General features: G+C 38.2%; 1 protein-coding gene across 1 annotated transcript; it reads left to right on the plus strand.

Annotated features, from left to right (window-relative positions):
- The first annotated feature begins 48 nt into the window (after positions 1 to 48).
- On the plus strand, positions 49 to 11,261 carry GTPBP6 (GTP binding protein 6 (putative)). The gene is made up of 10 exons (XM_005486386.2): positions 49 to 397; positions 3,079 to 3,216; positions 3,643 to 3,713; positions 5,202 to 5,332; positions 6,033 to 6,103; positions 6,547 to 6,705; positions 8,092 to 8,300; positions 9,643 to 9,791; positions 10,102 to 10,254; positions 10,555 to 11,261. The coding sequence occupies exons 1-10, from the start codon at positions 49 to 51 to the stop codon at positions 10,694 to 10,696; spliced, it is 1,572 nt and encodes a 523-aa protein (XP_005486443.2). The 3' UTR covers positions 10,697 to 11,261.
- Positions 11,262 to 11,690: the final 429 nt, after the last annotated feature.

The raw sequence follows: 11,690 nt of genomic DNA on the forward strand, positions 1-11,690 counted from the left end.
CGCGGCCGCTGACGGTCCCTGCCCGCCGCCCCGGGCCCGGCGGTGCCGATGGGGCCCGGCCGCCTCTCGTGGTCGCTGCTGCTGCGCTGCCGGCGGGCGGCGGCGGCTCTGGGCGCGCCCCGGTGCCGCCCGCTGCCCGCCCGCCCGCTCAGCGCCGCCGCCCCGCTCCGGGCCCCCCTGCGCCCGCCGGGCACGGGCGGCGGAGCGCCCTGGAACGGAGCGGCGGGCGCCGGCGGGGATGAAGAAAAAGAAGAAGAGGAGGAGGAGGAGGAGGATGAGGCGGCCCTGGAGGAGCTGCTGGGCCCGTCTCCGCTGGCCCCGGGGCCCGGCGCCCAGCGCGTTGCCGTCGTGCACCCCGCGGTGAAGTGGGGCCCGCAGAAGTCGCCGCTCACCACGGGTGCGGGGCTGCGGGGGCGGGCGGGCTCGCAGGGAGCCGTACATCGGGGGTCGGATGGACTGCCCTGGGAGGCGGTGCAGTGTCTGTGCCTGGGCGTGTGTGAGAATACACTGGCGGTAGTACTGAGTGCCGTGGGCTATTGACATGCTGGTGTCTGGTCACAGGTTGGACTCGGTGATCTCAGAGGTCTTTTCCAGCCCAACTGATTTTGAGCCTGTGCCGCTAGCGTGAAGTGGCCCCGTGTCACAGCGGTGAAACCGCGACGTGCGGCTTGCAAAGGACAAGCTTGGATGGAAGGTCTCGGTCGTTCTCTCCTTCTTTGACAACTTTTTAAAAGACAAGGAGCTGTTAGTGAGTGCTGGCAGGCCTGTGCTTCGACTTGCAAACCACGCTGACTGTATTTTGGTCAGGGAAGCAGTCGGTGTCCCCCTTATTAGCACAGCACTAATTGCCCTCAGCCCTGCTGCCTGCCCAGGTGGGCTGGAGTCCTTTGGCCTTAGGGCTGCCCAGAAGTTGGCTGGAGAGCAGCAATACCCTCCTGTCCAGAGAAGAGAGTGCGCTGAAGATCAAGTCCTGAATAAATCCTCCCGGGGACTTAAGTGCTTTTATGCAGTTACCTAGTGATGCACCAATAATTCCTCTGTAAGGACTTTTTTTTAGGACTACTATTAGGTTTCTCTCAGAAATCATAACTAGCTAATGTATAAGCATTAATCACACACAATTAAGATACATTATGAACTTGATGCTTCTCTTTGAACACTTCTCTAGTTAGAAGGTTGCAATGTAAAGGATTAAAGCATCTTGTAAGTTAGCTTTTTATTTACATAGAGTGGTTTGGGTTGGAGGAAACCTCTGAAGGTCATCTCGTCTGACCCCTGTAATGATACAGGACATCTTCCACTGGAGCTTGTTGAGAGCCCTGTCTAATCTGGCCTGAATGTTCACAGGGAAAGTTTACAGGACCTCCACCTCTCTGGCCAATCTATTCCAGTGTTTCACCACTCTTATTGTAGAAAACTTCTTTATATCAAATCTAAATCGAATCTCTTGGTTTAAAACCACTGCCCCATTTTATTGCAACAGGTCCTGCTAAAAAGTCTGTCCCCATCTTTCTTATAAACCCCTTTTACCTACTAAAAGGCTGTAAAAAAGTCTTTCCAGGAACCTTCTACAAGCTGGACAGCACCAACTCTCCCAGACTTTTCTCATAGGAGAGGTTCCACCTGTCTGGTCATCTCTGTGGCACTCCTCTGGACCTGCTCCAACAGGTCCGTGACTCCCTTGTGCTGGGACCCCAGAGCTGGGTGCAGCACTGCAGGTGGGGTCACCAGAGCAGAGCAAAGGGACAGAATCCCCTCCCTTGCCCTGCTTTGCTTTGGATGCAGCCCAGGACATGTTTGGCTCTCTGGGCTGCAAGCACAGTGCTGGGTCATGTCCAGTTTCTCATCCACCAACGGCCCCGAGTCCCTCTCAGCAGGGCTGCTGTCGTCTGTCCATCCCTCAGCCTATCCTGGGGGCTTGCCCTGACCCAGATGCAGGACCTTGCACTTGTTGATCATCACTAGTTTTCCATGGGCCCACTTCTTGCGCCTGTCAGTGTTCTTCTGGATGGCAAGAGACGCTTTGTTTATACTTATTATTTTATTCCAATTTATTATGTGATAAGCCTAAATCATGTTTAGTTTTATTAGTGCTGCTAATTCTAACAAATTCTCACATTGCAGATTAAAGCTTTTAACCTTTGCAGAATTGATGTAAGTGACGTAATTTTACAACTGAAAAGTAGGTAAAATATAAAGACACCTTTCTGTCCAAACATACAGAAGAATAGCAGTGGTCCTTCTCCATTTATTTAGGCCCTCCTTAGAGCCTGAAATCTGAACTAATGTTTTGGAATGATTTTTGGAGCACCACAGATACAATAGGAAATCTGTGTATTTTACAAAAAAGTATGAACAATATGAGGAAAAAGTGGATCATGATTATCTTTAAAAATATGTTACCTCTTGGATCAATGTAACCTATTTAGTATATAAATTTTGTTTTGCTGTCTAGGGAAACTTTACAAATTTGTTCCAAAAAGGAAACGTTTGGCGTATCAAGACTAGAGTTGCTGATCTGATATTCTTGTGTAGTCTTCGTGATTTCACAAAGTCCTCAGAAATCATTGCTTTGCAGTGTAGATGGTAAAAACTCAAAAGTAATTGATGAACCAGACTACAGTATTCAAATCTACTGGTTTTAGGAAGTCACAAACCAGTTTAAGTCCTTTAAGTGGCTGTGAAGTTAGCAGCAGGATATGCTGTATTAGTAATTCCCAAATTATTGCTGCAAAACACCAAAGTGTTAATTGTGTGGCTTTGTGCTCATCTGAAATAATAGATTTCCAGCTAGTTATTCCTTTCACTTGTTGCAGAAAAAAGCTTGGTGATTTCTTTCCTGACAATACAATTAAAAATTCTCCTAAGCCAACAACCACAGAAATAATTTATACTGAAAGAAAGATGCTTTGTGTGATAAAATTGCATCAAACTGTTCAATTACTCTGATTAGAGGTAAGACACTTTCCTTCTTGTGCTGGAGGTTAAAAGTACTGTAGTTATTGGAGATCTGAGCAGAGTTCTGATGGTACATTGTAATATTTGTTTCTTTTTTCTGTTATTGTTATGTTCCTGAAGCTGAATTACAGATTGCCGAAGCCGTTGCTCTTGTAGATACTCTTCAGAACTGGACTGTTTTAGATAAAATAATTATTCCTACAAAAAATCCCAACAAGAAGTTTGTTTTCGGCAAAGGAAACTTTCAGGTTTTGACAGGTAAGGACTGAGATCTTTCAGCACCGCATCACTCTAAATGAAAGACTTTTGCAGACAAACTGTTCAAGGATAGGTGTGAAAGCTGAAGAGAGGGAGAATTTTGTTTATCCATCATGCAGGTTTCCAGGCAAACTTGAAAGAATTTTTAAGGTTACAAAAGCAATGCAGAATAGACATAAACCCTGGTCACTGAAAATGTGTGAGTTAACTTAGTCTGTAACTTTATGTGATTGACATAAGTGAAACTGGTGCTGTTCTTGGCACAGTACTAAAGTAGCAATTAAAACTGCTCTACGAACAAAGACGATGGTGCCATTTCATGTTTTATGAGCATTCTGCTCAGTGCAAAATGGTTTATAGTCTGGGCATTTTAAAAAGAGAATTGACATTTAACACTGTATTTTGCAATCATTATCCATCTTTTAGAAAAGATTAAAAAATTGCCCCATGTGACAGCTGTCTTCTTGAATGTGGAAAGAATATCTTCACTAACAAAGGTAATTAAACATAATATCAAATCATATTCTTTGCATCACTGTTGTTTGGATGCTGTTGATGCTAGGAGAAGCGGTTGGTTAAGATTCTGAATTTGCAAATGTTAATATATGAAGCACCAGGACTGAGTTTTATTGAAAAGAGTCTTAATACCTATTGCATTTGTCCAGTTGATATATGTTTCCAGCATGTGCATGAAATTTTCTAGCAGCTTACTACAATTTTTATAGACTCTGCTCCCACATTTGACACTAGCCCTTTTTAAAATGTTGAAAACGTTACTCAAGGTGTTTTTTACAAAATTAGGGTGTTAACAAAGATTTTGTTAGGAAGAATGTCAATATTTTGGATTAGCTATGTGCTCAAGTTTCTATATTTATAATAGATAGCATATTTTTTTCCCTATGCTGTGGATGCTGAATTGTATTTTGAATATGAGGTGTAAATTCAGAGCAAGCTTATAGTTGAATGTTTCAAATACTTAAACTTTCATTCCTAGCCCTTAAAAAGAAGCATTGAGGGGTGCAGCACAATTGGTACATGAACTACAGATATTCATGGGCAAACTGAAATAAAAACTTTTTTGGGTTTTTAGTATGTGCAGCATCTTGCAGGGTGTAAAGTGTATGCAAACTTTAGAAGCAAATATTAATGCTTTGCTGGTGGTTTCAAATTATTTCCCTGATTATAAAATGAAGTGATGACAAATATCTCTAACAGGTGGTTATTCAAGTGCTTCCATTTGTTGATGAAAGGGAAGTTGAAAATGTTTCACTTAAATTTCCTAGTTTTTAGGAAAACTGTTTATTTTACAGTTGAATTCTTTCAGTACTAGATTTGTTAAAAATTGTTTTCTTTTCACGAATATAGATCTTAAGACAAAATTAAACAGGGTTCATTCAGGCAAGTATTTGAGAACACATATACAAGCATTCTGGATTTTAGAGATGGCATAAGGAAACTGCTGCATATTTTAAGTGTCTTTTGCTGAATTAGAGCAAGGATGAGGGGTTTAGGTTGGTTGGGTTTATTGAGTGTTTCATTGAAATAATTTTCCTGCATTCCTCTCTATTTGTTTACAAGTTTTAGTAATCATTTTTATTTTCCTATGTTATCCCTAGCCATTCCCATTCCACTATTTCATAATTATTTTTTACAAGGATTTAACTACTGACGTTCTTGATTCTGAGATATGCTGTAAGACTTGTTGCAAGAATCCATGAAGGGCAGTGGAAGGATTCTCACTGAATTTGATGGGCCTAGACATAAAGTTCTACTCTCTAAATTCGCTTTAACTCCTCTCTTTCTGGTCCACCAAATTTTGGCTTTGCATGCTTATAATGATTGCCCATCCATTGCAGTGGAATCCTGAGTTCCTCTGAGTGCAAGTGTCCATCAGCTAACTAACTGCACTTGCTATGTAGGAATTGATCTAGAGATTCCGTGGGGGACAGAAGACATGTTGATTATTTTGTCTTGCATGGCTAAAGAAAGAGCTGGAAGGTGCCTGGGGCGTGCCAGTCTTTGACAGATACACTGTGGTGCTTCACATTTTTCGCTGCAATGCGCGGACGAAAGAAGCAAAACTGCAGGTAGCACTGGCTGAAATTCCACTTCTCAGGTACCTGGGCTGTGCACATCACATACTCATATCTACGTGGTTTAGTGACTATTTCTTTACAGTAACAAAAGCCAGCAACATTTACTGTAAAGAAAAAATACATTGGGTGTTCAATGATTGATTAGAGCACAGAATTATTTACTAGAATGCCATTATTTTAAGCTTCTGCAGTGCTGACAGGCAAAACCAGAATGTGTTCAATAATCTTACAAAATGTATTTTTCATGAAAAGGTCCCGGTTCTTTCTAAGACACAAGATGGATTGCAAGAATATGTAGGAATTGGATATGTATATCCCATATATAAAATTGTTGAGTGTAATAAGGAAAGCTATAAACAAGGAAAAATAATTTGTATTTCAATTTTCCATATTTCTGCATTCTGTGGCATAGAAATGTGTACATGGCAGTTGGTGTGAGTTATGTGGATATTTTAGATTTTTATTTGGCTCTTTGAAATTTCAGAATAGCAATTTCAATTTAACAAGAGAGTTGTAGGCTTTTTCAAGCTACAGTTGAGCCAGAAAATTAAATTTTTTTTCTCCAGGCTTCTTGCCATGAGCAGGTTTTATTTACAACTCAGTCATTTGGTGGTTTTATTTGTACTATCAGAATAACACTACTGCTTCACAATTTTTAGGTATTTTGGTATAACTGGATTTAAAAAAATGGCTTCCAGTTAACTGTTACTCTGCTGCCAGGTCAAATCTGAAAAACGAGGTGTCTCAGCGAGATCAGCAGAGAGGAGGTTCAAGATACATCATGGGCTCAGGTAAAGTCTAAATAATCTCATGATTTAGAGGAATTTTTCTCAAAAAAAAAAAAAATTTAGTTGCATCTTATTTTATTTGGAGGAGGTCAGGAGGAAAAACAGTGTTCTGTGTCTAATTAAACAAATGTACAAAAATCTATCAGAAAGTAAGTTAAATAATAAGGTTTGGGTCTGTGCTGGTCAAGTTTTTTGGTCAGTAACTGGTGAAGGATAAACTATTTGCCTGCCACAGGGATTTTTCATAAGTGTACATGGATGTTTCAGAGTGGTAAGCATATGTTTCATAATTACTTATTCACTTTTTTAGGCAAGAATACATAGTTTTAATGGCTTACTTTTAACCTCACTGCCCTAGTGCTAGCTCACTTGATTTCCGAATACATCACTTGCTATACAGTTTCTCTTGTAAGCTGTTCTGCCAATTACTCATTTGTATTTTTCAGGTGAAACATTCCTAGAAACACAGAATCGTGTCTTAAAAGAAAGGGAACTTAAAATCAGGAATGCCCTGGAGAAACTAAGGAGAAAAAGGGCTTTACTTAGAACTCAGCGCAGAAAATGCGAGTTCCCAATGGTCTCAGTAATGGGCTATACCAACTGTGGTAAGCAAAACCTCCTGAAATCATCACACAAAAGAGCTTATATTGTCTAGTTTTTAATTAGGCATTCTAGCCAGATTCTCATTTGTGTGTGTATAGGCTTCATATTTTAATTAGTTTTTTCTAATTGTGTAATGAATATTTTTCAGCTAGGACGTAGTTAGGAAAGCAAATTAAGCTGCTTGGTTTTTTCAGTCTCCAAGACATGTTTTGGAGAAATGCCTAGCACCTATTGTGTCAGAAATATTTTATATACAGTGCTAAAGACTGCACTGTTATTGTCCCTTTATATGAATCTCTACTACTTGATCAGAATGGGCACATAAAAGTATACGGGTGTTTAGATCACCATGAGGACTTGAGGCATAGGAAGACAAGAGTTGGCTATTGATCTGAGAAACCTGCTTAAGGAGCACTGTAGCTTTTCATGGATTATGTGTAGCACTCTGAGATGTGTTCCTAGGAGAAGCTAAATAAAGCTAAAGAGTTTTTTTTCCTGCTTTTTTTGGTTTGGTGTGGTTTTTTAGCTTACACAAGTGAATTCTTACTCAAGGCTGAAATAGACATTGGACTAGAAACTTTTTTCAGGTTGGATTATCTTAAGACAATTTCATTTTCTTACTCAACTTCTTTAAAAAAACAAAACTATCTTGCACTCAAAGATTTGGATTATACTGTATGTTTTTCTTAAATGTCATACTTCCATACTTTTCCAACTGAAGATAGATGATAGATATAGATATAGATATAGATATAGATATAGATATAGATATAGATATAGATAGATATAGATAAAACAGTTTGGCATACACATAATTGAAATACTTTAATTAGGCTATATACTGAGCACTTTAATGACTAATTATATGAACTATTCATTGAGTCAAATAAATGTCTCTATTATTGTGTTCATGAGGAAATGCCCAATAAAGGCCTCAGCCTAATAAGGTATATATTATTAGCACTTATCTTTATTTTTTTTAATTTAGCAAATAAATTATTTCATTTGACAACAGAAGCACTGAGGAGTGTGTAAGTGCATGCTTCCCAATGCTGTCATGGCAGTGCTCTTCAGAGAGTCTTACAGGTGAGAGATGTAGGTAGATCAAATGAGGTCAAATGAGTCTTTGATCATCTTGTGATTTCACAGCACAGCTGTACATACCAGTATGTGATTACATATGTGACCTTAAACCCAATTCCAGGTTATAAAATGTAAGACTGTCTTTGCATTTCCTAACATCATATAGATAACTGATGACAAGCTACAATTAAACAACTCAAGTAGATGTAAAAACATATGTTACATCATACATTTCACCTGAGCCTTGCAAGTTAAATTTTACTTGGAACAAGCCATTAAAATACTGTCCTTTTTTATTTAATTAGGAAAAACTACTTTGATCAAAGCCTTGACTGGGGAAGCAGGACTTCAACCCAGAGATCAGCTGTTTGCCACTCTGGATATTACAGCCCATGCTGGCTATCTGCCCTCACATATGCCAGTTATTTATGTTGACACCATTGGGTTTCTGACTGATCTTCCACATAATCTGGTTGAGTCATTTTCAGCTACACTAGAAGAAGTGGCTTACTCAGTAAGTAGTCAACTATAAGAATTGGGAAATCAAAGAATTCCATTTTAGATAATCCTCACCCCTTCAAAATAGGGGAAATTAATTGACATGCTGTTCTTAGCAAAGTATCTGGCTGACTAAAGTAAACTCCTGAGATAATGATGTAAATATCTTAAAATAAACTAATTTTCTGATGCTTTACTTATGTAAAACATACAACTACGAAGGGATTTCAGAAAGGGCTTATTTGGAGTATATGTGTCCATCCATATCCATGATACTTAAACCAGATAAACCAGATTTTTCTGATAAAATATCTGAACAATGCATCCAAGTGAGTCAAGGCTAGCTTTCCTGGGAGTTAAAAATGAATTAAAGCATCTGAAATTACCTAGTTTTAACTTAAGGTTGCTTTTAGTCTACAAGTGGGTGATTGTGATGTGATGCAGGCAGCATGTAATAAATATAAATGTACTTTAGCAATTATTTTCTCATTAAAGTTTGTTTTCCTGTGCTATAACAAAGTGTAAAGCTGCATACATACACACAGATATTTAAACAAAAACCCTGTGTTATGAAAGGTAATGAAATTTAGTGGTAGCTAGATGCCAGAATGCTGCTAAAGATTACACTTAACCATGTAATAGCAGGGCTTTCAAAACCTGGCTGAAACCATCCTGTTTGTCATTTACTTCTATTTATTTTTCAGAAGTAAAAATCAATGTCTCAAGCAAAGATGATGAAACTATTTGAATGCAAATGTTGAGTTTGGTTGCTTGGTTTTTATTATGGCAAACATTATATATATACTTGAACCTGGTACATTTTGTATAAAGCTTTTTAGTTCAGCATCAGTAATAGTATCCTGGGAGCTAAGCAGAAGGATAGTATTCTATATTTTGAATGTAAAAATAGAATTACAAGTAACAGGGAGGTTTTTTCCCCTCTGTTTTTGAAACAGTTTTGCAGCCATTACTCTTCTGAAAGCTTTTTTCAGAGACCATTCTTTTTAATCTCCAGTGGTTTTGAAGCCTTACTGTTACAAAGCCTTGGCTTTGAACAAAATGGATCAGCTATTATTTGAAATCTGATTCTGTGACTAGCTTGATTGACAACATTTGCTTCAGGTTTGTGGGAGGCAATTTGTACTTACTAGAGGTGGAAGGCTAAGCTGCTGCAGATTTTCTTCCATCATGGTCTAAAAAACAGTAGATTAATACTGTTTTAGTAGTTAATTTTACAGTGGTAATCTGCCAGTGTATTACCAAATGGATAGGAAAGTATTTTACATTAATTAGCAATGCAAAAATGGTATACAGTCTCTACAACCTGGTAAATGGTATTGTATATTGATCTTTGCCAGGATCTGATAGTTCATGTGAGGGATATTACTCATCCAGAAACCATCCTCCAGAAAGCCACTGTTCTGTCCGTTCTGAGGAATCTCAATCTTCCTAGCCATTTACTGGACTCAATGGTAGAAGTTCATAACAAAGTGGATTTGACAGAAAGGTAAGCAGGAGATGCTAAGTGTACTTAAACATTTCTTATGTTCCGGGATCTTTTTCATTCTTAGTGTAGAAAAGAGATCCCACACTTCAGAATGTATTTAATAGTGTTTCTCAGTCTTTTACATATGTAACTATGGTCTGAAAAAGAATTAATTATCTTTTAATTACAAAAGAAATCACTTGAGTCATACAAGAAGTGGCCTCTGTAGAAGGTGTCAGTACAAAGTAACTCAGTTAAATTGTCCGTGCTCGGAATATTTTCACAACCTAATCTTCATGAACAAATGTGCTAGCAATTCATTTTCTTTCAGGTATAAACCCACTGAAGAAAATGCTTTAGCTGTTTCTGCTCTGCATGGGCATGGTTTAGAAGAACTGAAACAAGAAATAGAGAAAAAAATACTGACAGCAACAGGGAAGAAAATTCTAACAGTTAATATCAACTTAGAGGGACCTCAGCTAAGGTAAATAATTTTAAATCATGTGAAGGACTTGGAGAAATATGAAACACTTAATCATTCATGTCTGAAAGTTGTCAGATCATATTATACTGATTTTAATCTGCTACCTCTGTTAAGAATAACAGAGATAATTATCAATGTTTTGTGACCTATTGACAAAAAATAGCCCCATTAGAGAAGTGAAGTGAAACACTTCATCTTTTAAAGTGTTACCTAGATAGGAACCTTCAAAACTAGACCAAGAATCACATTTTGTGCAATGTGTCATACTTTTAAGATGCTAATATGCTTTTACATTTACAGCTGGCTCTATAAAGAAGCAACAGTTCAGGAAGTAGAGGTCATGCCTGAAGACGGCACAGCCAGGGTGAAGGTGATAATCAGCAGTTCTGCTTTTGGCAGATACAAAAACCTCTTTCCCAACAGTGAGATTTTCATGTCATGAACCTGCATCCTGTTCCAGGAGAAGAAACTGATCTCCTCAAGAGGATGTGAAATAAACGACCTGTCAGTCTTGCTGCTGAATAGTTTATTTTTCTTCCACACTTGATGGTTTTGGCGCATTTTAGAAATGGACGCTGTTTCAGAAAACTTCTGTATGGAAACAATAAGACCTTTGAGCTTAATTTTGTCAGCAAGTACCAGGATAGCACCACATGTTTTATGTTAAACCTGTTGCTGGCTATAAGCTGAGGACCTCAAACACATGGAATGGCATCTGACTTAACCTGCAGGAAAGAACCAAGTTTCTTATATCATACAAATTAAGCTTTTTATTGCCTTTTTCAGAAGAAAATAGTATTTATTATAGTTAAGGTATTTCAGATGGTCTTTAGAAAAGGAAAGTTAATGAAGAAAATATTGTTGGTTGTATATAAATAATAACGATAAATCTGTGTTCAAGCAGAATGCATGAATGTAAATAAAATAACTGCCATGTCTTATTGTAGTGAAGAAAAACAAATCAATTAAGGCATTAAATAAAGTTAGCTGTGAACATCTTTTACCCATACAGTTTTCTTGCCTACAGTAATTTATCCACAATACCTATTACTATGTCAGTTCTTGGAGAAAACATTTAAGGTATGGCAAACCTTTTCACAGAGGAAAACAATAGGAAAAAACCCACAAGAGATCCATTTCTTAAGTTACGAATTACTACTGAGAACCAATAAAACAACATCACAGAAAGGAAAAACCAAATATTTCACTCCATATTACAGAGAGAGATCAAGTTTTATTAGAATAAGAAGGGTAAAAAAGAGGGCACAAAAGATAGGCAGAAAAACTTCTGCAAACATTAGCAGACATCTGAATTTAGTTTTGTATATAAAGTGCATCTCAAAAGTGAGGTATATTGATGAAGTTGCATAGTGAACTTTACAGAATAATTGTCCTATTTTAGTCCTGATGCTTGACATTTTTCTTGCTTTCATGAT

The sequence above is a fragment of the Zonotrichia albicollis genome, chromosome 2 (genome assembly GCF_047830755.1).
Source record: "Zonotrichia albicollis isolate bZonAlb1 chromosome 2, bZonAlb1.hap1, whole genome shotgun sequence".
In the NCBI taxonomy this organism is placed as follows: Eukaryota; Metazoa; Chordata; class Aves; order Passeriformes; family Passerellidae; genus Zonotrichia; species Zonotrichia albicollis.

Bases quoted from the DNA above. Each gene is read 5' to 3' on its own strand.
- GTPBP6 (XM_005486386.2), top strand. From the start codon at position 49: ATGGGGCCCGGCCGCCTCTCGTGGTCGCTGCTGCTGCGCTGCCGGCGG. The intron at 3,714-5,201 runs GTAATTAAACAT...GCATGGCTAAAG, and splicing joins GAATATCTTCACTAACAAAG to AAAGAGCTGGAAGGTGCCTG. The intron at 9,792-10,101 runs GTAAGCAGGAGA...ATTTTCTTTCAG, and splicing joins AAAGTGGATTTGACAGAAAG to GTATAAACCCACTGAAGAAA.